Source organism: Stigmatopora nigra, chromosome 13 (genome assembly GCF_051989575.1).
Source record: "Stigmatopora nigra isolate UIUO_SnigA chromosome 13, RoL_Snig_1.1, whole genome shotgun sequence".
NCBI lineage: Eukaryota > Metazoa > Chordata > Actinopteri > Syngnathiformes > Syngnathidae > Stigmatopora > Stigmatopora nigra.
The window spans coordinates 477,980-500,425 of NC_135520.1; the positions used below are offsets into that span (position 1 = coordinate 477,980).

Consider the following 22,446-nt stretch of genomic DNA (forward strand, 5'->3'; position numbering starts at 1 on the left):
ACAGCGAACCAATCAGGCACAGGGCATCACCGGCTGGCGATGATTGTGATTTTTGGAGTTTACCCTATCTGACTGGAAATGGTTTCGCCCTTTACCCGCAATGCAACTCGGTGGCGCGAGCGAGATGAGCGGGCGCAATTTAACAAGCCAGCCTGTTAGCTAGCTAGCCAGCTACCTAACTAGATAGCTGACTAACCGTCAGGTGAATGCACTTGACGTCGCCGTCGGACTTGTGGCCGACCCATGGAGCGCCTCCATGGACGACCCCCCGGCGAAGCACACGTCGAGCCCCGGGCCTCCCCCGGCCGCCCCTTCCTCTGACGAAGCAGCTATTTTCCGCTGGCCCGCACCGGCGGAGGTGACCGGGGAGGCGGCGACCGGGGAGGCGGCGCCCGGAGGTTTGTGGACGGCCGTGTTTGACTACGAAGCGGCGGCGGACGACGAGCTGAACCTCCGCCGAGGGGACCTAGTGGAGGTGCTGTCCAGAGACTCCCTAGTGTCCGGGGACGAAGGCTGGTGGACCGGCGTGTTGGCCGAGCGAGTGGGCATTTTCCCCGGCAACTATGTCAGCAGAGGCGTGCCGGAGGAGGACAGGCGGCCCGCCCCGTCCCAGGAAGTGCCCCCCTTTCACCGTGAGTAGCTCGTTTCTACTTTTGAGATGTGATACAATATAACAAATAGACAGTCGTTTTTGTCAATTGTTGTCGTAGTGACGGAAACCCACCAGCAGGCTCATTAAAGGTCAAGGGTTAGGGATGTACATTTGCTCAGTTGCCTTCAGTGTATTTTGTTTACGATTACTTTTAAAGCACAGTGGCCATTTTTTGTGTTCATTCCCGAATAAGGTATTCATTACCGCATGAATGTAACATTTGAATCCAAAATGTTTTCTCCTCAGTCCCGGAGTTGGACTTCTCCGAACTCACCCTGGAGGAGATCGTGGGCGTGGGCGGCTTCGGCAAAGTGTACCGGGCGCTGTGGCGCGGCGCCGAGGTGGCGGTGAAGGCGGCGCGCCGGGACCCCGACGAGGACCCCGAGCAGACGCTGGCCGGCGTGCGGCAGGAGGCCAAGCTCTTCGCCATGCTGGACCACGGCAACGTCATGGCGCTGCTGGGCGCCTGCCTGCGCCAGCCCAACCTGTGCCTGGTCATGGAATACGCCCGCGGCGGCGCCCTCAACCGGGTGCTGGCGGGGAGGCGGGTGCCGCCCTGCGTGCTGGTGGACTGGGCGGTGCAGGTGGCGCGGGGGATGCGCTACCTGCACGATCAGGCCGTCGTCACCGTCATTCACAGAGATCTCAAGTCCAGCAACGGTAAGATCCAGTTCAAATGAATGGATAGTGGCTATTTTTTATGTAAAAATGGGTAAAAATGATTGTTTGATTTTTTTAACTGGGGTAATATTTTCAGGATTAAATGAAAATGAGTAGGAATTTTTAAGCGCCCCTTTCCGAGTATAATTCCGCTTTTCCAGTCTCATTTCTTGTCTCTTTCTCTTGTTCAACTCCAATCCTCTTCTCACAAAACCCATCCGTCTTCACCCTCCTCTTTTCACTTATTTTTGCGTTCTCATTTTACGGTTATGCGGCTCAACGTATGTTGGAATCCCCCTTGGTTTTGCGCCACTCCCCCATCACCTGGCCATACCTCCCCTTGACCCTTGACCCCTAACCCAAACCCCACCCCACCCCAGTCCTCATCCTGGAGAGGCTGGAGCGGGACGACCTGAGCCAGAAGACCCTGAAGATCACGGACTTTGGTTTGGCGCGCGAGTGGCAGCGCACCACCAAGATGAGCGCGGCGGGCACCTACGCCTGGATGGCGCCCGAGGTCATCCGCTCGTCCACCTTCTCCAAGGGTAGCGACGTTTGGAGGTGGGCAAGCGGCGCCGGGGAAGGCTCCGCCCACCTCGAATGAGCCTGCCGTCTTTTTTGTTATTGTTTTTATTTTGGGGGTATGAAATGGAAAGAGATCTTTTGATACCAGATGTGTCCAAATATTCAAGTTGTCTCGACTTGGAATTTGACTTTCCCCGTCAAGGAACATAGGCTGACGTCTTTTTTTTTTCCATCCCGCAGTTACGGCGTGCTGCTGTGGGAGTTGCTGACCGGCGAGGTGCCGTTCCGGGGCATCGACGGCCTGGCGGTGGCGTACGGCGTGGCCATGAACAAGCTGGCGTTGCCCATCCCGTCCACGTGCCCGCAGTCCTTTGCACGCATCTTGGAGGGTAAAGCCTGTCCACGTCATTCATACATTATTAAAGCGTTTTTTTAGATCTATCGATTGTTAAACAGCTTCGGGAAGTCCATCTTGGAGATAAAGTGCCAGCACCCTTAATACCGTCAAATCACTTTAGTTTGAGTTTCGATAAGTCGTGGCCATTCCCAAAAGTGTGCGTTAGTTTCGGCTAAGACGACCATTGTTTTTTTTTTTCTTCCCAGGCTGCTGGAGTCCGGACCCCCACTCCCGACCCCGTTTCGTGGAAATCCTGGACCACCTGACCGCCATCGAGGAGTCGGGCTTCTTCGAGATGCCGGCCGAGTCCTTTTGCTCCTTGCAGGACGACTGGAAGTTGGAGATTCAGGAGATGTTCCACCAGCTCAGGACCAAAGAGAAGGTAGCTACGCTCGTCCTTGTCGTCGTCCTTGACGGAAAATGACGGCGTCCATCCCGGGGACAGGAATTACGTTCCTGGGAGGAGGAGCTGACCCGGGCGGCGCTGCAGCAAAAGTGCCAGGAGGAGGCGCTGCGGCGGCGAGAACGCGAGCTGGCCGAGCGGGAGATCCGCATCCTGGAACGCGAGCTCAACATCATGATCCATCAACTCTACCGGGACAAGCCGCACGTGGAACGGCGCCGCGGAAAGTTCCGCCGTCAACGCCTCAAAGCCAAGGGCGGCAACAGGATCAGCCTTCCTCTGGGTAACTTGGCCTTCCACATACGTCATTGGACGAGCCTTTTTAATGGGAGGGAAATGCTCTTTTAGACTTTCAGCACAAGATCACCGTGCAGGCATCGCCGTCACGTGACCGGAGCAGTAGCGGCGGTGGCGGTGGCGGCGCCAGCCCTCACACCAGCCCGCTGCTCCCTCGCCTTCGAGCCATCCAACGTACGTAAAATAAGATATTTATCAACGCCAAAATGGCCTTTCTGTCAATATTTCTGTGTTTACCCTAGTAGCACTGTCCATAATAATCAGAATTTTTTTTTTAACCCGCAGTCACACCACAGGAAGGCTGTTGCGGCGGCAGTCGTGTTGACGAAGAAGAGCTGGAAAGGCGGGGCTCCAGGAAAAAAGGCAGAACGCCCACACGCTGTCCGCAACGAGAGCGCAGCGCCGACGTCGGGTAATCGGAGTCGTCGACGAGCCTCCGTCGGTCGGGGTGCGTGAGACTTAACGCCAACGCTTGCTTGCTTGCGTCGACAGCGGCAGTCCGGCCGCCGAAGCCGGCCGCCAGCGCTCCTGCAGCGCCCCCAACCTGCGCCGTTCTCCCCGCCACAGCCCCGCCGTGCCGGGGGTGCCCAGCCTTCTGGAGAATGGTAAATCATGCTCAACTTTATACAGCCAAACTGTCAGAAAACGATGCTAAAATGTGTTTGCGAGGCAGAAAATGAAGACAGCTGCTTCACCAGCGACTCCGGAGAGGCTCCGCCCATCCAACAAGATGACCCTCCGAGGGCAGTGGTCGATCCCGTCTCCCGCCAGAGCCCCGGCGGCGGAGGAGCCCGCCGCGCCGATCTGGCGCTACTGGCCTGCGGCGCCCTGCTGGCGGCGGTCGGACTGGGCTGCGACCCGCCGTCGCCGGCTCGCCCGGAAGAAGGCGGCAGACCGCGGCGGGACGCCTTCTTCAGACTCTTCCGGCGGGACGGTCCGCCGAGAATGTCGCCGGAGCGCTCGGCCCGCTCGCTTCTGCGTTTCCACGGCGAGGAGCTCCTGGGGGTGACGGCGCCGGCTCCTCCCCGGGGCAACGCTTTGATCAACATCCACCTGGAGAGCTTCAAACGCAACCCGCGCCAGTCCCTCACGCCCACGCACGTGCCCTGCGCCACCGCCACCTCGCGCTCGAGCGGCCTGCGCCGCACGCCGTCGGACGGCGCCCTCCGGAAGAGCAATCTGGAGCCTCTGCCGGAGCAAAGTGTCTTGGAGAACATGGGTAACGCCCCCTTTTTTTAATGAAACGTTATGTCACTTTATAAAGTCATTCAATTCATTTTCATTTAATGCTTTCCCAACTTTTGCAGGTTTTGCAGACAACTTCCGACCAGTGCCCCGCCTCCCGGAGCCCGACGTGGTGTTCCCGCCCACCCCCCGCCACGCCCCCGAGCGCCCCAAAACTTTGGACGTCCTGGCGCGGCTCCGGCCCCCCCGCCGCGACGCCTTCCCGACGCGGGCCGGCGCCCAAGCTCCGGCCGAGACGGCGCCCGTGCCTCCCTCCCCCTTTGGGGGGCGCAACTTAATGGACGCCAGGGACGAGGGGCTGCGGGACGACGGCACCGTGCCGCTTCGCGGCCAAGATAGGTGAGATGTTCACTCAAGTTCACTCGTAGCATTTTTTTTCCATCTTCTTCGATGAGCACTAAGAAAAACAATGGAATGTAGACATTTTTTCTCTCCATCTCAATTTGACCGCATTCACATGAGCACGATACTAGCGCGTAACACGAGGAAGCTCACATTTGCTACTCTGACACACACAAGAAATGTTGGTTAAGCTGCCGTGCACGAACGTTTGGTTCTTCGTCGTGTCAGACACAAAAAAACTCCAAATGAAGGCTGTCACGTTGCACCATTAAAACACAGTTGAAGTCCTTCCACTGTTGTCTGCTTTTGTGTACATGATCCTCTCCCACAAAAGTCCATTTCTTATCGTCCTTTAATCAAAATGTACGCAGATTTGTTAAATGCGAGAGGGGAAAAAAACCCAGAAGTCAGCCTTATTTTTTATTATTATTTAGAACACGTATTCTCAGAATTCTTCAGTATAAATAATAATAATCCCAAAACAATCACAGTCACGACAGCCATTGATACAAAGAACGCAGATCAAATGCAAACAGTGTTTCTAATTCTTTCTCATCCGAGTGCTTTGTTTTTTGGTAACGCTTCTAGTATTCCTATCTATGTACACGTACTCTTTCCTATGATATGTATCTTTCTAATTCATAGTGCCACGGTGTGCTTGAGTGTGATTTGCTGCAAAAGAGATATTTAATAGCCAGGGGTGTCAAACTCACGTCGGATTGGACAAGCGGCAGCCACTTTTAAGCGATTGGGACCTCTATTGTTGACAATAACAGGCAGTAAGTCCATTTTGTGTCACTTTCTTGCCGTTTTTAGGCTACGTAAAGGTGACTTCATGTAAAATTTGTATCATTTCCGATTGACTTGTTTATTTGTCGCCAGGGGGCGGGACTTAAGTTTGACACCCCTGATTTGTACCCTTTAACCGTTGGTTGCTAAGTCACGTTGGAACATTCCTTACTGCTATACAATGACAAGTTTGGGCGGCATACAGTAAAGGAGGGGGGGTCAACAGGTTTGTTTTGAAAGTTATTTTTTTTATGCGGCATCTTTTTTCTCTCTGGGGGCGCTGCGGCGGATCTTCATCTCCGTCAGCTGGATGTAGCGGATGGCGTTTGTGTCTGCAAATGTACAAAACATTCACTTCTTTAGCATGGTACAGGCAAATGTAGGCGATGGCGCTATGGCTAACCTGAGGGCTCCTGTTTGTGCGACTCCTTCAGGTAGTGGAGGGCCTTGTTGTAGTCTCCCAGGTGGTAGTAGGCCACACCGGAACGGTAGAGAGCCTTAAAGTTCTTGCCTTCCTTGTGCAGCACCTTCAGGCAGTACTCCTTGACGCGCTCGTAGTTGACCAGCTCCATCTGGAGAAGGCAGGCTGGACGCCGAGCGGGACAAACAAAAGGCTCTACTTGAGTAAGGTAAGGTCGCCAGTTTGACGTCATGTGTCATCGCGCTGGGATCTAGTGTGGTGCACTTTGTCGCGCTACAATAATACATGCGTATTAACCCATTTCTTTCAGTATCTCACCCGTTTATCCTCACAAAAAAAACAACCAATAGCATGTATTAGAGATGTGGGAGAAAACCGGAGTACCCGGAGAAAACCCACGCCATCCCACGATCGTAGAACTGCGAGCCCAGCGCACTAACCATAGAGAAACACCCGAGGACTAGCAAAAAATTAAGACTGTGTCGACATCCTCAAAAACGACACAAATAGAGCTTTATAATTAACTAGTGTATTGTGTGAGTGTAGGATAGTATGTGATTTGATTTCCTCGTAGCTAAATTTAGCGGTGTGTAGTGGTCGTGGTGCTCCATGTGTGGAATAGCAAGTGATGATTATTAGCCATTGATTGTTTATCGGATCGATTGAGGCGGTACCGGCCAAGCTGTTGTAGCACTCCAGCTCGGCGTTCTCCATGGCCCCCTTCTGCTCGTCCGTCAGTGGGCTGGACTTGCCGATGGCGGCCAGCAGAGACTTGGGTCCGGGGACGGGGACGGAACCGGGTCCAGGGACAGAGCCGGGTCCGGACCCGTCCGGCGGTCCGAGCACCCTGCACAGTCCCTTCATCTCCAGCAGCGCGCGGTGGTACTTGCCGATGGCCTCGCGGTACTTTTTGTCCTTGTAGCACTGGGTTCCCTGGCACTTGAAGTCCAGGGCTCGCCTCACCGCGTCGGCGGGCTCGTTGCGAGACGGCTGCCTCACCATGACCGTGTTGCCCTGGAGAGGGGGTTGAGGCTGGGGGTGCTGGTGCAGGTGCTGCTGTTGCTGCTGCTGTTGTTGCTGCTGCTGGTGTTGATGGTGGCGATGTTGGTGGTGGTGGCCGTGGTGGTGCGAGCGAGCGTCTCTGCTCCGGCCGCCACCGCCCGGAGGAGGCTGGGCAAAGCCCGGTTGGAGCCTCGCCCCCCCGCCCTTGTCTGCCGCCGCGACGTCGCGCCCGCCTCGAACCGAACTCGAACTCATTTTCCACACGGATCGGCCAAAAAAAAAACCTTCCCCCGCTTTCCCTGCTCGACGTTTCCCTACACGTCACCGCAAATGGCGCAAAAAAAACAGGCGAGATGGTGCGCGCTGCTCGTGCACTATTGGATGGAAAACGCACGAATGCACATTGATGGGAATAATGCACGAACGTCACGTTTTAGTACTAGTCTTGGAATGGAAATGTACAGTTTGTGGTCATTGTTTTGGTAAAGAGCAGCCATTAGAAACGTCCCCTGTATTTTAACTGGTGCTTTATATGCAATTAATTATAGGTATGGTTTTGAATTGGCAGCGATTGTTCCCACCAGGGGGCAGTGTTTAGGCGAGTCATTAACACTGTCGAAATTTGATTAGAAAGATATGACATTCAATCGTAGCCATTGAGTTGACTGCCAGACTTGGTCTTTTTTTTTAAATGGTTGCCTTCTTGTGTGCGGAATGAGATAAACATCTCACAGCTTGTCCTCTCTTGCCCAAATTGCTGCGGTGATAATCCAGACGAGGAGTCACCTGGCAGCCTGTGATGTTATTGTTTTGGTTTTGCTTGCTCAGTTGATGAGTGTCTTTGTTGAATTGTGATTCCAAATATCCAGACTTCACCACAATGTCCACCGCCCCAAGACTCTATTGTCCGGAATGCCGAATATGAGAACTCTAAGGTCACTCTGGTCATTTTTTTTAACGACCCGCGAGCTGAGAAGGTCTTATCCTTTTTTTTTAGGTTTATTTTTTGCATGTGCACTGCTGTCACACAAATGGGCGCTTGGTGAGGCCAGCTGTGTTTTGGGTGTGTCGCTGAAATTCCACAGTCCCTTTGGACCACATTAAAAAGACCTGGGAGAGCTGTCAACTTCCACAAAGCCTGTTTTCATGTCTCCCTTGGCTAGCCTGGCTTTAAATAGTCGTCTGTTGTCAAGCAAACACTATTTGAGGGGTGGAGAATGAAATACTGATTACATTTTGTGGAAAATGTGACAAGAAAGGGGTACTTATTGTTGACAGAAATCCTAATCCACGCAATACAACTTCGGGATGAATACATTTATCTAATCTAATGATAACATTCAGACCGTAATTTATACTCTGTGTGATTTAATTAAGGCCTATGTGTAAGAGGATAGGAGAATGCTGACTTTATTCGTTGACAGCATTTGTATTTATTCTTTCTTGCAGGTCCATTGGCACAATGTAGACAGTATGGTTTCAAATGTCTAAACGTCATCGTCTAGCGACATGTACTCTTCGCTTGGCTGATGACGCTGTCTTCTTGCGACCGTTTATTTACGTCATGGCGTCGGTGGACTTCAGAGGTACCGGTGATACAGTAATTAGATTATATACAAACTAGTATTTGTTTGACTATAGAATCTCGCCGAACAATTAAAGTTTATACCAATGCTTATATTTTTTGAAATGTATTGTCGTTGGGTGTGTATATTTTGGGTTAGCATCTAGTGTTAGCAAGGAATACACGAATCAATCTGGCGCTACATTGATATATATGCCCTATATTAGAATTGTTTTTGACGTCAACTTGTTTATGCTTCATTGTTATACAACCAAATTTATAATTTAGGCTGTTTAGATGTCAATACATACCTTAATGGAGATAAACTAGGTTACATTGTAATGAATGAGTGTTTAATTGCAGCTGAGGTGGCTGTTTCAATGCGTTTTGTTGGACTTTGCAGAAAACCTGCTGGGCATATCCTGGGTGGACAGCGGCCTGGTGCCCATCCTCAACCCCGGAAATGTGCTGGACTACTTCTCGGAGAGAAGTAACCCATTCTACGACCGCACTTGTAATAATGAGGTGGTGAAAATGCAGAGGCTCAGCCTGGACCATCTCAAGTAGGTCTACGTTGGCGTAATTAAATGTGATATACACACATTGAAAGCTGTTCACAAAAAGAATTTCCAGCTGCTCCTTGCACTTTATACAAAACAGACCTTTGTTTTTTTCTGCCTAAAACCCCTTGTGAAAGTACCGCTTAAATTAAAAGGCATTTCTTTTACAGTCAGATGGTGGGAGTGGAATACATTCTTCTTCATGCGCAGGAACCCATTCTTTACATCATCCGAAAGCAACAAAGACAGTCGCCCACCCAAGGTGAGCGTCCATATCGATGGACAACCTTGTGACAATAATACGTACACAATGAATAAGCATTTGTTTTTGTCTTTCCACCCGCCAGTGGTTCCTATGGCAGACTACTACATCATCATAGGGGTGGTCTATCAGGCCCCGGATCTCAGCACCGTCATCAGCTCCAGAGCGGTGAGAAAGCTGGCCAATCAGATGACAAAATGGCCACCGACCGAGACGTTAAAAAAAAGGATTCCTCCCATTTCAGCTTTCTGCCGTTCACGGCATCCAGTCGGCCTTCGACGAAGCCATGTCGTATTGTCGCTACCATCCCTCCAAAGGATACTGGTGGCACTTCAAAGATCAAGAGGAACGAGGTGAAGTTCGCTCACTCTGACGTCATCCATGAAGTATGGCGCCCCAACGCTCAATGTGATTTTTTTTTTTTGGGGTAGAAAAAAACAAGCCCAAGTCCAAGAAGAAAGAGGAGCCGGGCTCGCTGTTCCAGAGGCATCGTGTGGATACGCTGCTTTTGGACCTCAGGTCCAAATTTCCGCCAACCTTCTACCAGGTACTTGAGCTTTCATTAAAAAGAAAAGAAAAGAGCCATTGGGAAATCGGGCTCCTGCTTTATATCTTCTTCTTCCTGCAATTTCAGCCAAAGCCCGGAGAGAAGCCCATTCCAGGTAGGACATTAATAGTACAACTGAATACATAATAAAACAGATTAAAAAACTACTATTATCATTAGGAGGCACAGTAAAGGTGGATTTAAGTCCAATAGAGCTCCAATATAGTTGTTGATGAATTGAATCAATGAATGAAACATGCGTTTAAATTTCTGTTGCAGTGGAGGTGAAAAAAGAGCCTGAAGTCCCCACCGAAACGGTCAAACAAGAGGAAAGGGAGCCCACGGCCAAATCCTCGGCAGCGGCGGCCACCACCGCCACCGCCACGGCCACCGCGGCATCGGCGCCGGTTAGCAAGCCACCTCCCGAGAAGCGAGCACGCATCCAGTGACCACAGGTACTTCAATCCCCCCCCCAAAAAAACAATTCCGACTTCTCGGCCCGCGTCCCGCAAGGACGAGTAAGTCATTCCCGGTTGTCTCTCACCCGTAATTATTGAATAATAATGATGACTGTAATTTGAACCCTTGCGGGAATGAGATGGATATTGGATGAGGTCAGCATTTTTTTGCATTACGGCTCCTGCTTGACTTTTTTTTATACCCGTACGTAGTACAAGTTGTTAAATCAACTCCTGCGTCAGATTACCTCCTTGTTTTGTATATTAAATTTATCACAACCATTTGCATTTTTATTATTTATACCGAGGTACTCTCCATAATCTTATAAGTTAAAAAAAAGATGGTCCATGGATCCTGTTTAAAAAACAATCTAAAATTAAACTGAAATATTCATAAGGGAAAATAACAGGCGTTTTAATTAAAACCTAGTGGTAATTTAGGTGTAATACACATGACCGCCACTTGGTGTCACTATTAGTCCCTTGGCTCAAGCTCCGCATCCCATTTCATTATGATTCAGCGTTTTCCGCATTTGAAATTAATATCTCTACCCCTCTACCAGCACATTTTTAAGCACGCTATTTTCCAACTATGATGAAATGTTGTGCACCAGACAAAAAAGACGCGTCAGCCAAGGCACACGAGCCTCCTCGCGCTCTTCTTTGCGTGATACGCGGCGAAAGCCACGAAGAAGAAGGTGCTCGCAGGGCGTGGTGGGATAGCACGGTCCTCCGGCGGAGGACTCCAAACAGCAGCCAAGCTACCCCGGCTCGGCTCGGCTGACTGGGGCTAGCTATCGGCGGTAGAAGATGCCTAGGCCAGCGAACGCGACGACGTTCGACATTTAGTCGACGTCGTCGTCGTGGCCGTCGGCTAAAGTGTCCCCGTCGACGGCTTCGGGCGCTTGGCCACGCGTCGTCGGCCCATTTGGAGCGAGCCATGGGCTCGCAGAGCCTCCAGATCCTCAGGCAGGGGGTCTGGGCTTCAATCACCGGCGGCTGGTACTACGACCCCGACCAGAATACCTTCGTCAACGCGCTCCATCTCTACATTTGGCTCTTCCTACTATGCTTCCCTTTCACGCTGTACATGGTGAGTTCTTCCATCTTGTTCTTTATTTATTTATCTATCTATCATTCTTTCTTCCAGGCCATGTTATTTATAATGGGCAAACAAAGCAGTTCAAAACCCCCCGGTTGCCCGTCCAGGTCAGCGGCCAGTGTTACACGACATAGCCGCCTCCCTGGACTCGGTCTAATATCTGGAGTGTCAATAATTATTGAACGTGCTATTAAAGTCCAACTACGGAGAACATTTGAAAGAAGAGCGTTTTGAACTGTTATTTTTTTTAGTTCGGCGTTTTTCAAGTGACTTTATTGAAAACAACGCCTCCTTTCAATGTCTTTTTTTGACACCTCTCGGTTAGTCTTGAGTTACTTCATTTATTAGGAAAAAGGAATGGAATTTCGTGATTCAACACAGCCAGAAAAAATACAAAGTTAAAAATACACTTTTGGAAAATGACCACATTGTCGACATTTGGGAAGAAAAGAACTGCAAACTATTAGCCCAAGTGACATTGCAATGAAGTATTCCAACTCGTTATAGTGTGTCTCTCTTGAGTGCATGTGACCATGATTTGTAATGGGGAAAAAAAACAATAATTTAATTTGTTTTCTTTCTAACTCACAATGCTCATGTTAATGGGGACGTGCCCGTCTTTTCGCAGGCGTTGCCGTCCACCATGGTCATCGTGGGCATCTACTGCGGCGTCATCGCCGCCATGTTCCTGCTCCTCAAGGTGGTCAACTACCGGCTGCACCACGCGCTGGACGAGGGCGAGGTGGTGGAGCTGCAGGCCAAAAAGACGGGGCAGGCCAGGCGTGGCGCCGCCGACGGAGCGCAGGACGGAGCCGCCGCCCGACGCCAGGATGGCAACGGCCCGGGGTAATGTTCATTTCAAGTGATTTTGGTGGCGAAGGACTTAAAAAATCGAATTAGTGGAAAATGTGTTTTTTTTTTGTGTGGATGCAGGGACCCTGGCGGGGGGATGGAAATGGCCGACTTCATCAGGCAAGAGACGCCGCCGGTGGACTGCAGCTCGCGGAACTCCTACGTGGGAATGGAGCAGCAGGTATTTTATCCGAAAATCCACTTTCCAATGGCGCGTTTAACGTCTTTTGCATTCCCTTTGCAGACGGCGTCCACCCTCAGGAGAGCCACTGGAGCCAAAGGTGATCCATCTATATCTAAAAATAGAATATAAGGTTGTTCGTACATGTCGTCATGTGAGGTCACTTAGCAAGTGTTAGCCGTACTGTACCATATTACCATCATCTACTTCAATCTAACAACAACCTAATGGCTTCTTCCCTCCATTCTTTGCAGACGCGGGAAAAACGTCCGATGACATCAGCCTGACTCTCATGGAGTGCTGCCATCACGGTACGTGCCCAACTTTATTTCAACGTCCTTATCATGATGGCCACTTTAATGAATTCGTACTTTTGACTCTTCTTGTTCTTTTTTTTTGAAGATCTCCTGTCGGACACCAAGATGTACTGCCTGGTCCCCAACGACTCCTTCGCGTCCCTGCAGCCGTCCACCTCCCTTTGCCCGTCCGAGCTGTCCCGAGAGCCCGCCGACTCGGGGGCCGCCTGCCACTGCGGCTCCTCCCACGAGGACGCCGTCCCCCACGCCTCTTCGCAGAGCTTCAGGAAGGAGCCCCGTTCGCGGGGGCTCCCCCGGACGTCCAGCTCGGCCGGCTCGGCCTTCCCCGACCCGGGCCTGCCGGACTTTGCGCTCTACCCGCCGCCCAGGAGGGGCGGCCTGGATCCCGTGTGCGAGCTGGACCAAGCCGTGGCCTCCACCTCGGGGCTGGAACGTTACCGGCACCGAGAGCCACGCGGGGTGTCCCGCTCCGTCTCCAGGGACGCCGGAGAGGGCTCCTCGGGTCTCTACCAGGTGGACGCTGGCGGCGGGAAGGCCCCCAAATCCCGACGGGGCGAGCGCAGCGCCGACAGCCTGCGCAGCCTGAGCGCTCGCAGCAGCGGCTCCACGGAGAGCTACTGCAGCGGCACGGACCGCGACACCAACAGCACCGTCAGCAGCTTCCACAGCGAGCGCACCGGCTCCACGCACGTGGAAAGCGCGCTCTCGCTCTCGGGGGACGAGCGAGCGCGGGACCGCTCGGATGTCGAGGGCGGGCCGTGCGCCCACGGAGACGCCGCCTCCAGGGAGGCCAACAAGAACCCGCACGCCAACGAGCTGACCGCCAAGAGGCCGGGGCGGAGAGCCGCCGTCGCCGCCACGTCCCCGCCCCCTCACGAGGGGAGTTCGGGGGAGCCGGGCGGCGCTCGGTCCAACGCTCCGGTGCAGAGGACCTGCTCGCTGTCTGCCGGCCGCAGCGGGCGGAGGCGGGCGGGCAAGAAACGGGCCAGCAGTTTCGACGCCAGTCGCCACCGGGACTACGTTTCCAAGCGTGGGATGGCCAAGCCCTGCAGCGCCGTTTTCGCCGGCGGCGCCGGGGAGGAGGACTCCAGCGATCACAGCGAGCTCAGCTGCACCTCCAGCCTCCCTTCCGCCCGCCACCTGAGCACGGACAGCTCGTCCAGCGCCTGCCACTCGCCCGAGGGCCGCTACCGGGCCCTCGAGGGCAAGCGCCCGGCGGCGGAGGCCGCCCCCTCGGAGGCGGGGCCGCGGGCCAGGGGGAGGCGGCGCGGCGGCCCCGGCACGGGCGGCGCCAAGACGCACGCCCGGGTGCTGAGCCTGGACAGCGGCACGGCCGCCTGCCTGAACGACGCGGCGCGTCTGGGCGCCCCCGCCGTCCCCGGACTCCTCACCACCTCCAAGTCGGACCTGGAAGCCAAAGAAGGGGAGGTCCTGGACGCCGCCTCGCTGTTGGGCCGCGCCTCCCAGCTGGAGTCGGTCACGCGATCCAGGAACAGTCTGCCCAGCCAGGCGCTGTTTGCGGAAACTCAGGACGGCGCCGCCGCCGCTTGTCTGCGGGGTACGTCGTCGCCAAATTTTCAACATCTTCTCCCCGTGGTAACGAAATGCCCGATTTTTCTGGCCCACGCAGCCCCGTGCAGCGAAGAGACGGTGGTGTTCCGCCGCGAACGCAGCACGTTTCGCCGGCAGGCGGTGCGGCGGCGCCACAACGCGGGCAGCAACCCCACGCCGCCGTCTTCCTTCATCGGTTCTCCCCTCAGGTAGGTATTTTTTCTGGACCGTTAGCGAACCTGACTAAACGCCGTATTTTTGTCCACCTCCACTCGACAGCCTCCAGGAGGCGCTGAGCCAGGTGTCTCAGGCTCCGCCCCCCTGCCAGGCCAAATCCACGCAGCCGTCTCGCAGCGGCTCCCAGGTGACGGTGCTGAGCGCCAGCGCCTCCTTGCTGGCCAGGAACGGGAGCGCGCACCTGGACGGCTCTCAGGACAAGGCCTCCACGCTCGGAGCGGGCAGTTTGCAGGACGACCTCGGTAAATACGCCCCTTTCTGGTCAATGGAGGCTCTTAAATGACAACATTTGTGGTTGTTTCTCCTTAGGAAAACTCACGCCGTCCCTGTACGAGGCCGCCGGTTGCGACATGTCGCTGGTAAACTTTCAGCCCGCCACCAGACGAACATCCAACAACATTTGGTGAGCGTCAAACAAACACACAAAACGCCGTGCGCTGCCTTTTAGCGCTGGAATTCGTGGGCTGCGCGTGCCTTCTCTTAAAGGAAATGTGATTATTTTGTGTCTGCAGGGACACAGACTCCCACCTTTCTAGTTCTACCTCAGTTCGCTTCTACCCTCATGACCTGGTGAGTCAAAATGACTTTTGTGCAAAACTGTTTTTATTCTTAGTGGGTGGACATTTAAGCATTTCATACGCCTACTGGAATATCCTGGTGTTGGCAAAATCAAAGAACATTTATTCTTTTCCCCACTTTTCATTGGATGCCATCGACGTTTAATGCCGTCAATCTAAACTAATTTTGTGGGGGGATAGTCGGAGGCGGGGTCAGCGTAAAGTGACAAGAAAGCTCTCCCCGTACCGCAGATCCGCCTGAACCGCCTACTCACCATGGACCCGGAGCTGTTGGAGCAGCAGGACGTCGACCTGAGTCCCGATCTCCACCACGTGTCGCTGGGGGGCGAGGACTCGGTGGGGACGGCGGCGGTGGCGGCGGCCGCCAAAGCCAAGCAGTATTACCGCCTGTGGCTCATGCCTTACTTGTGGGTGGGTCTTCACTTTGACCGCCTGACTCTGCTGGCGTTGTTCGACCGGTAAGTCACCACCGACCTGGCAACCCGCTTAGCATCTGTCTCAAAACCAAAATGATGGAAAGTACTGTCATTCCGTTTTGTTGAGCCATTCTGGTTGTGATGTGACACGGAGCGTTTGTGAACGTTGCAGCGCTTTCTTTGCAGTAACCGCGAGGTCCTGGAGAACGTGCTGGCCGTGGCGCTGGCCGTCCTGGTGGCCTTCCTGGGCTCGCTGCTCCTGGTGCAGGGCTTTTTCACCGACATCTGGGTCTTTCAGTTCTGCCTGGTCATCGCCAGCTGCCAGTATTCTTTGCTCAAGGTGAGGCAAGGACGGACAGAAGGGACGGACGGGACGGACCCTCCAACTCATCCTTCTGTACTTTTTCCTTGACAGAGCGTTCAACCAGACTCGTCCTCGCCACGTCATGTAAGTCGCTGCTAACATTTTTAGGGGCCGGCCGGGGTCTTTTTGTCATCTAAATTTCATCTAGACATGATCAGCCTGGCTTATTTTGGGCCGTGAAATGACTTTAAAAAGGTCTTTAAAAGTCTTGTAAAACACATGAGATCCACTTTTATTATCCACTCTTTTTTTAAAGCCATAGCGCTCGTTTAATAATGTCATTGGGGTTTGGCCGTGGGCGCCGTGGCTTTAAATATCGCGCACGCCTGTGCGTTTGGTAACATTGGCGAAGCCATTTGGGGATGCTATCGGAGCACAAAGAACAAGCCCTTTTTATTTTGTTGGAATTCCAGTGGCTTTGCGTCATATGTTGCAATGGCTTTCAATAGCCCTAAAGCAGTAGCTTCTCTTAAAGAGACAGTACATCTCAAAAGTGGCTCCCCCACTGAAATTCAGCAACTTGTTTTGACTCTTGTGCTACTTTTGTCACCCGCAGGGTCACAATCGCATCATCGCCTACAGCCGGCCCGTCTACTTCTGCCTGTGCTGCGCCCTCATCTGGTTGCTGCACTACAGCAGCCTGAGGAGCAGCTCGTCCCGCTTCACGCTCTACGGCGTGGCGCTCACCAGCTCCCTGGTGCTCTCCTCCGCCCGGGACCTCGTCATCGGTCAGGCTCAAGCTAGCTAGCGTTTTGGTGTGGAATAATGTCGCTCTGGCTAACAACCATCGTCTGTTTTCCAGTGTTCACGCTGTGTTTCCCCGTCATCTTTTTCGTGGGGCTGCTACCGCAAGTCAACACCTTTGTCATGTACGTCTTTGAACAGCTGGACATCCACGTTTTCGGAGGCAACGGTAAGCCGGCCGCTTCGACCGGACTAGAAATGGCAAATGGACACTTGTGGCTAACAGCACGTTTTCTCTCAAGCCTCCACCAGCCTGGCGTCGTCGCTGTACAGCGTCCTCCGTAGCGTCCTGGCCGTGGCGCTGCTGTACGGCTTCTGCTACGGCGCCCTCAAAGTGAGCAAATGCGCGCCGTTACCCGACTGGGATCACGGGCCTTAAATTTGCTGTCTGTCTTAGGAAACCTGGGAGCCTCATCACATCCCCGTGCTCTTCTCTGTCTTTTGCGGCCTGCTGGTGGCGCTGTCGTACCACCTGAGCCGACAAAGCAGCGACCCCTCGGCACTCTTGTGAGTCTATTATTTTTAAAAATACAGTTACGCCCTTGAACAAATTTCAACAATTAGTATTTTTTTTCGTGCTAACATGCTAACGCTGTCTTTTAGTTCGCTGATCCAGTCCAAGATTCTGTCCAACCTGCGGGACGGCGACCCCGAAGACCCCCTGTCGGAGGTGCGAGACCCCCTCCCCGAGAAGCTGCGCGCCTCCGTGGTGAGTCCCGCGAGCGAGCCGAACGCGCCCGGCGGGGCTTTGGTTGGCCGAGGGCGGAATGACGAGCGCTCTCCCGTTGCTTTCAAGAACGAACGGCTGCAGTCGGACTTGATCGTGTGCGCGCTGGTCGCCGTGCTCTACTTTGCCATCCACGTCAGCACCGTCTTCATTGCCCTGCAGGTACGTACGTCCGGCCGGGTACGCCCTCCCCTACGTGGCGCACTGGCTAACCTGTTTGCCCACCTTAGCCTTACCTAAGCTACGTGCTGTACGCCCTGCTGGGCGCGGTGGGGCTGCTGACGCACTACCTCCTGCCCCAAGTGCGCAAACAGCTGCCCTGGCACTGCTTCTCGCACCCGCTGCTCAAGACCAAAGAGTATTACCAGTTTGAAGTCCGAGGTGAGCACGCCGTCAACTCCAACGGCGGTCAGCTAATGGAGCGGATTAACCAGGGCAATTTAGCATCCCGTTAGCTTAGCGTGGGCGGGGAAAACACGCCAACGGCTCTCGCTAGCCATCGCCAACCATCCGTTCTCGTCCAATTGCAGACGCGGCTCACGTGATGTGGTTCGAGAAGCTCCACGTGTGGCTGCTCTTTGTGGAGAAGAACATCCTGTACCCGCTGGTCATCCTCAACGAAATGAGCGGCAGCGCCCGGGAGCTGGCCAGCCCCAAGCGACTGGACACGGAGTGAGAGAAACCGCCCGGTGGCGCCGGTTGTTTTCACGGCTCTTTTTCTTACCGCCGTCCTTGGACGCGTCCCATCAGGGTGGGGGCGCTGATGATCACCATCGCGGGCCTGAAGCTGCTGCGCTCGTGCTACAGCAGCCCCACCTACCAGTACATCACGGTGCTGTTCACCGTGCTCTTCTTCACCTTCGACTACCGCCACCTGTCGGAGACGCTGCTCCTGGACCTCTTCCTCATGTCCATCGTCTTCAGCAAGGTGCGCCCAAAAGTCCACTGCTCCCTTCAAATGTGTCCCTTTTTTTTGTTGAGTGTCGAGGTAACCATTTCATTCTTTGACAGTTGTGGGAGTTGTTCTACAAGCTGCACTTTGTCTACACCTACATGGCGCCGTGGCAGATCACGTGGGGCTCGGCCTTCCACGCCTTTGCGCAACCCTTTGCCGTGCCTCGTATCCTTGTCACGGCATTTCCTTGAATATGTTCCAAATGTTGAAACTCGTATTTTCTCCCTGACCTCCGGATTCACCGCAGACTCGGCCATGCTTTTCGTGCAGGCCCTGGTGTCGGCCATCTTCTCCACCCCGCTCAACCCCTTCTTGGGCAGCGCCATCTTCATCACGTCTTACGTGCGGCCCGTCAAGTTTTGGGAGCGCGACTACAAGTAGGACTCCAAAAACCGTGGTGGGCCGGCCGAGTATTCCGCGTTGACCTTTCGGGACTCTCTGTGCCCTCAGCACCAAGAGAGTGGACCACTCCAACACCCGTCTGGCCTCGCAGCTGGACAGGAACCCAGGTGAGATGCGTGCCGGGCGCGGTCCCATCGCCGGGCCTCCCTGACGCCGTGTGCGGGTGGCAGGTTCGGACGACAACAACCTGAACTCCATCTTCTACGAGCACCTGACGCGCTCGCTGCAGCACAGCCTGTGCGGCGACCTGGTGCTGGGGCGCTGGGGCAACTTTGCCACGGGCGACTGCTTCATCCTGGCCTCGGACTACCTCAACGCCCTGGTTCACCTGGTGGAGATCGGCAACGGCCTGGTCACCTTTCAACTTCGGGGCCTGGAGTTCCGTGGTGAGTGCCAAAAAATGGCTTGCCACTTCCATGTCAGGGCCTAAATAATGCAAGACAATGCGGATGGTCATTTATTGCAAAATAGAAAAAAGAGTTCAAACCGTTAGTTACTATAGTAACTGATTGTGTTGACTTTTTTTTTTCCTCAGGCACCTACTGCCAGCAGAGGGAAGTGGAAGCCATCACGGAGGGCGTGGAGGAGGACGAGGGCTGCTGCTGCTGCGAGCCGGGCCACCTGCCGCACGTGCTCTCCTTCAACGCCGCCTTTGGCCAACGCTGGCTGGCCTGGGAGGTGCTGGTCACCAAGTACGTGCTGGAGGGCTACAGCATCACCGACAACAGCGCCGCCTCCATGCTGCAGGTTTTCGACCTGCGACGCATCCTCACCACCTACTACGTCAAGGTCAGTGACACGGTCCGGAGCGGCCAGAAACAAAAGACATTTTTTAAACCTCTCCACACCGCTGCTTTCAGGGCATCATCTACTACGTGGCGGCCTCGCCCAAACTCGAGGAGTGGCTGTCCAACGAGACCCTGAAGGAGGGTCTGCGAGCGTGCGGCGAGCGCAACTACGTGGACCTGGACCCCACCTTCAACCCCAACATCGACGAGGACTACGACCACCGGCTGGCCGGCGTCTCCAGGGACACTTTTTGCGCCGTTTACCTGTCCTGGATCCAGTACTGCAACTCTCGCCGAGAAAAGGTGACCAAAAGGCTGCTTTTTGTCAAAATGCTGACTGGTTGGCTCATTTCTTTTTCCCCCTCCCATTTGGTAGCCCCTGAACGCCGAGAGAGACTCTCCTCTGGTGCTGCTTTGCTTCGGCCTGTGCGTGCTGGGGAGGCGGGCCCTCGGAACGGCCGCTCATCACATGTCCAGGTGCGCCACCCCTCCGGCTTAAGCGCTAAGTGTCTATTATATATACATTTTTTGAATACACAGCAACCTGGAGTCGTTCCTGTACGGGCTCCACGCCCTCTTCAAGGGAGATTTCCGCATCTCGTCGGCGCGTGACGAGTGGATCTTCGCCGACATGGAGCTGCTGAGGAAAGTGGTGGTGCCGGCCATCCGCATGTCCCTCAAGCTCCACCAGGACCACTTCACCTCGCCCGACGAGTACGAGGAGCCGGCCGTGCTCTTCGAGGCCATCGCCGGCCACGGGCGCAACCTGGTCATCGCCCACGAGGGCGACCCGGCCTGGCGCGGCGCCGTGCTGTCCAACGCGCCCTCGCTGCTGGCGCTGCGCCACGTGCTGGACGAGGGCACCAACGAGTACAAGATCATCATGCTCAACCGCCGCTACCTCAGCTTCAGAGTCATTAAGGTGCGTTCAATTTTGACACCGGTTGGAGGCCGATACCTCACTGTTAACGTTGCCCCGCCCACCCCAGGTGAACAAGGAATGCGTGCGGGGCCTGTGGGCGGGTCAGCAGCAGGAACTGGTGTTCCTGCGGAACCGCAACCCGGAGCGCGGCAGCATCCAGAACGCCAAGCAGGCGCTTCGCAACATGATCAACTCGTCGTGCGACCAGCCCATCGGCTATCCCATCTACGTGTCGCCGCTCACCACCTCCTACTGCGACTCGCACCCGCAGTTGGGCCGCGTGCTGGGCGGGCCCATCAGTATGGCCAACATCCGCGACTTTGTGGTGGGCACCTGGCACAGGTACTTCACCGGGGGGAGGTCTCCCAAAGTCGCGGGCTTTTAGAAATGGCGACTCCTCCATTGTTGGCGGACCGATTGGCGACTTTTTCCCCTCAGGTTACGAAAAGGCTGCGGCGCGGGTTGCAACAGCGGAGGCAATATCGAAGATTCCGACGGCGGCGGGATGTCCTGCGGGAGTGGCAGCGGCAACGGGACCGCGGGCGACTCGCAGCAGAGTTCCGTCTCGCACGGCGGACACGGCGGCCCTCACTCGTACCAGCCGCACGCTCTGGGTGAGCTTCGAATCCATCAAATCAATCAAATCTGTTGAAAAGAAGCCATCGTTGTTAATGTCATATTTTCCGGCCAGGCTCCAGTCAGAGTTCCCAGTCCGTCCAATCCAGCCTGGTTCGCCACTCCCCGGCCCGGGCGTCCACGGCCAGCCAATCGTCCTCGTACCGCTACGCCGGCGGGGGCGGAGGGAACGGGACGGGGAACGGGACGGGCAACGGGCGCCACTCGTCGCTACGCACGTCGGCCACGGGCCTGGAGACGTGCCGGCGTTCGTCCACCAGCCAGCTTTCGCTACGGACGCTGCCGGCCTCCCTGCAGCTACGTCTGGGCTCGGGCTCGGACCCGGCCGGCCCGTCGGCCTCGCCGTCCAGCCACAGCATCCCGCCGTGCAAGCGCCACACGCTGGCGGGGCTGCTGGGGAACGACGGCCTGTGCGGCGTGGTGTTGGACCCCCTGGGCCAGCACCACCACCATCACCACTACCATCACCACCACCAGCATCAGCAGCTGCTTCAGCATCACCCCGTGGTGTCCACCCCGCGCAGGGACGACATCTCCTACAGGGTGCAGGTACGTATGGCACCGGAATGTGACCCCGCCCCCCTCTGAAACTCTCTGTCGCGCCCCGCCCTTCAGATCATGGACCCCAGTCAGGTCCTGGAGAACATCAACGTTTCCAAGCGGAAGGAACTGCAGTGGCCCGACGAGACGGTCAGACTACGCGCCGGGCGGACCTGCTGGAGGGAGTGGAGCCCCCTAGAGGGCATGGAAGGACATGTGAGTGGAAAAAAATGGCACTCTACCTAATGCAAGATTTGATTATTTATTATTTAAAATTCATATTATCTCTTGAAAAATTCACATTTTGTTTTTAAAAGCCATCTTTTTGAACAGCTGTGTATTTATAATTGAGCTATCGATCCAAATGTTTCTGATTATTTTCCTTTGTCCTATTTTGACGTGGCTTTTTTTTGTTTGGGTTAGGTGATTCACCGGTGGGTGCCTTGCAGCCGCGAGCCGGCCAACCGCTCCCACGTGGACAAGACCATCCTGCTGGTACAGGTGGACGACAAACTGGTGCCCATTATGGAGACGGGAGTGCTGGAACTGGGCGCCGAGGTTTAACTTTCTGCCTTGCTTTTATCATCCTCGGTTTGGGGGAGGGGGGCGGGGCTTGAAAAAAAATGCTGCATCCACACACAGTCATCATCGCTCATTGATTTCTATGCATTCTTCAGTTTGTTATTAATCATCTGCCAAAATCTGCCTGTCCACTTGTTTTTCCCTCTCATTTGTAGTCATTCCACCCGCTTGGAACATTTCAACTTGCACTATAATTTAATTTTCAATCTACAATGGCGTATATCCACACATACGTGTGTACATAATGGCTCTATTTATTACGACAGACTCTGAATGGCCGCCAGCGATCTATCTCGATGCCTTGGAATGACGATAAAAATGCAATCACCCTTTTTTTTCTTCTTTTACCGACTTGAAAAGAACTTTTTACTGTATATCCATATATATATTTACACAAATATATGTATATAGCTATTAAAAATTGTTGA

General features: G+C 54.5%; 4 protein-coding genes across 4 annotated transcripts; 3 read left to right on the forward strand and 1 right to left on the reverse strand.

Moving 5' to 3' along the window:
• Positions 1 to 58: 58 nt before the first annotated feature.
• On the forward strand, positions 59 to 4,810 carry map3k9 (mitogen-activated protein kinase kinase kinase 9). The gene is made up of 11 exons (XM_077730760.1): positions 59 to 632; positions 899 to 1,312; positions 1,693 to 1,873; positions 2,078 to 2,226; positions 2,441 to 2,616; positions 2,680 to 2,920; positions 2,986 to 3,108; positions 3,220 to 3,346; positions 3,427 to 3,539; positions 3,608 to 4,153; positions 4,242 to 4,810. Exons 1-11 carry the CDS (start codon positions 257 to 259, stop codon positions 4,520 to 4,522), a joined length of 2,727 nt encoding a protein of 908 aa, XP_077586886.1. The 5' UTR covers positions 59 to 256; the 3' UTR covers positions 4,523 to 4,810.
• A 118-nt stretch (positions 4,811 to 4,928) lies between these two features.
• Positions 4,929 to 7,242, reverse strand: ttc9 (tetratricopeptide repeat domain 9). Its single transcript, XM_077730759.1, has 3 exons — positions 6,406 to 7,242; positions 5,714 to 5,896; positions 4,929 to 5,642 (listed from the first exon to the last, which is right to left on the reverse strand). The coding sequence occupies exons 1-3, from the start codon at positions 6,986 to 6,988 to the stop codon at positions 5,560 to 5,562; spliced, it is 849 nt and encodes a 282-aa protein (XP_077586885.1). The 5' UTR covers positions 6,989 to 7,242; the 3' UTR covers positions 4,929 to 5,559.
• med6 (mediator complex subunit 6) lies at positions 5,849 to 10,406 on the forward strand. The gene is made up of 9 exons (XM_077730758.1): positions 5,849 to 5,939; positions 8,183 to 8,319; positions 8,701 to 8,860; positions 9,028 to 9,119; positions 9,205 to 9,287; positions 9,364 to 9,472; positions 9,551 to 9,666; positions 9,754 to 9,781; positions 9,946 to 10,406. The coding sequence occupies exons 2-9, from the start codon at positions 8,217 to 8,219 to the stop codon at positions 10,113 to 10,115; spliced, it is 861 nt and encodes a 286-aa protein (XP_077586884.1). The 5' UTR covers positions 5,849 to 5,939; positions 8,183 to 8,216; the 3' UTR covers positions 10,116 to 10,406.
• A 122-nt stretch (positions 10,407 to 10,528) lies between these two features.
• pcnx1 (pecanex 1) lies at positions 10,529 to 22,043 on the forward strand. Its single transcript, XM_077730745.1, has 35 exons — positions 10,529 to 11,217; positions 11,855 to 12,072; positions 12,160 to 12,259; positions 12,323 to 12,359; positions 12,514 to 12,570; positions 12,662 to 14,134; positions 14,207 to 14,336; positions 14,407 to 14,606; positions 14,674 to 14,767; positions 14,877 to 14,934; positions 15,174 to 15,400; positions 15,545 to 15,698; positions 15,774 to 15,806; positions 16,279 to 16,450; positions 16,525 to 16,635; positions 16,709 to 16,800; positions 16,864 to 16,973; positions 17,070 to 17,175; positions 17,263 to 17,355; positions 17,424 to 17,574; positions 17,724 to 17,865; positions 17,944 to 18,121; positions 18,205 to 18,313; positions 18,396 to 18,525; positions 18,599 to 18,657; positions 18,721 to 18,936; positions 19,086 to 19,339; positions 19,411 to 19,641; positions 19,715 to 19,815; positions 19,879 to 20,260; positions 20,328 to 20,602; positions 20,699 to 20,874; positions 20,952 to 21,445; positions 21,512 to 21,652; positions 21,860 to 22,043. The coding sequence occupies exons 1-35, from the start codon at positions 11,065 to 11,067 to the stop codon at positions 21,998 to 22,000; spliced, it is 6,798 nt and encodes a 2,265-aa protein (XP_077586871.1). The 5' UTR covers positions 10,529 to 11,064; the 3' UTR covers positions 22,001 to 22,043.
• Positions 22,044 to 22,446: the final 403 nt, after the last annotated feature.

What these genes read in the sequence shown, in the direction of transcription:
- map3k9 (XM_077730760.1), top strand. Translation starts at nt 257, where the DNA reads ATGGACGACCCCCCGGCGAAGCACACGTCGAGCCCCGGGCCTCCCCCG. An exon ending in AAGGGTAGCGACGTTTGGAG is followed by an intron (nt 1,874 to 2,077) that starts GTGGGCAAGCGG and finishes TCCATCCCGCAG; the next exon opens with TTACGGCGTGCTGCTGTGGG. An exon ending in AAGTGTCTTGGAGAACATGG is followed by an intron (nt 4,154 to 4,241) that starts GTAACGCCCCCT and finishes CAACTTTTGCAG; the next exon opens with GTTTTGCAGACAACTTCCGA.
- med6 (XM_077730758.1), top strand. Translation starts at nt 8,217, where the DNA reads ATGTCTAAACGTCATCGTCTAGCGACATGTACTCTTCGCTTGGCTGAT. An exon ending in AAGACAGTCGCCCACCCAAG is followed by an intron (nt 9,120 to 9,204) that starts GTGAGCGTCCAT and finishes TCCACCCGCCAG; the next exon opens with TGGTTCCTATGGCAGACTAC. An exon ending in CCGTCATCAGCTCCAGAGCG is followed by an intron (nt 9,288 to 9,363) that starts GTGAGAAAGCTG and finishes CTCCCATTTCAG; the next exon opens with CTTTCTGCCGTTCACGGCAT.
- ttc9 (XM_077730759.1), bottom strand. Translation starts at nt 6,988, where the DNA reads ATGAGTTCGAGTTCGGTTCGAGGCGGGCGCGACGTCGCGGCGGCAGAC. An exon ending in GTGCTACAACAGCTTGGCCG is followed by an intron (nt 5,897 to 6,405) that starts GTACCGCCTCAA and finishes CTCGGCGTCCAG; the next exon opens with CCTGCCTTCTCCAGATGGAG. An exon ending in GCACAAACAGGAGCCCTCAG is followed by an intron (nt 5,643 to 5,713) that starts GTTAGCCATAGC and finishes GTACATTTGCAG; the next exon opens with ACACAAACGCCATCCGCTAC.
- pcnx1 (XM_077730745.1), top strand. Translation starts at nt 11,065, where the DNA reads ATGGGCTCGCAGAGCCTCCAGATCCTCAGGCAGGGGGTCTGGGCTTCA. An exon ending in GCAACTCTCGCCGAGAAAAG is followed by an intron (nt 19,642 to 19,714) that starts GTGACCAAAAGG and finishes CCCATTTGGTAG; the next exon opens with CCCCTGAACGCCGAGAGAGA. An exon ending in TCAGCTTCAGAGTCATTAAG is followed by an intron (nt 20,261 to 20,327) that starts GTGCGTTCAATT and finishes CGCCCACCCCAG; the next exon opens with GTGAACAAGGAATGCGTGCG.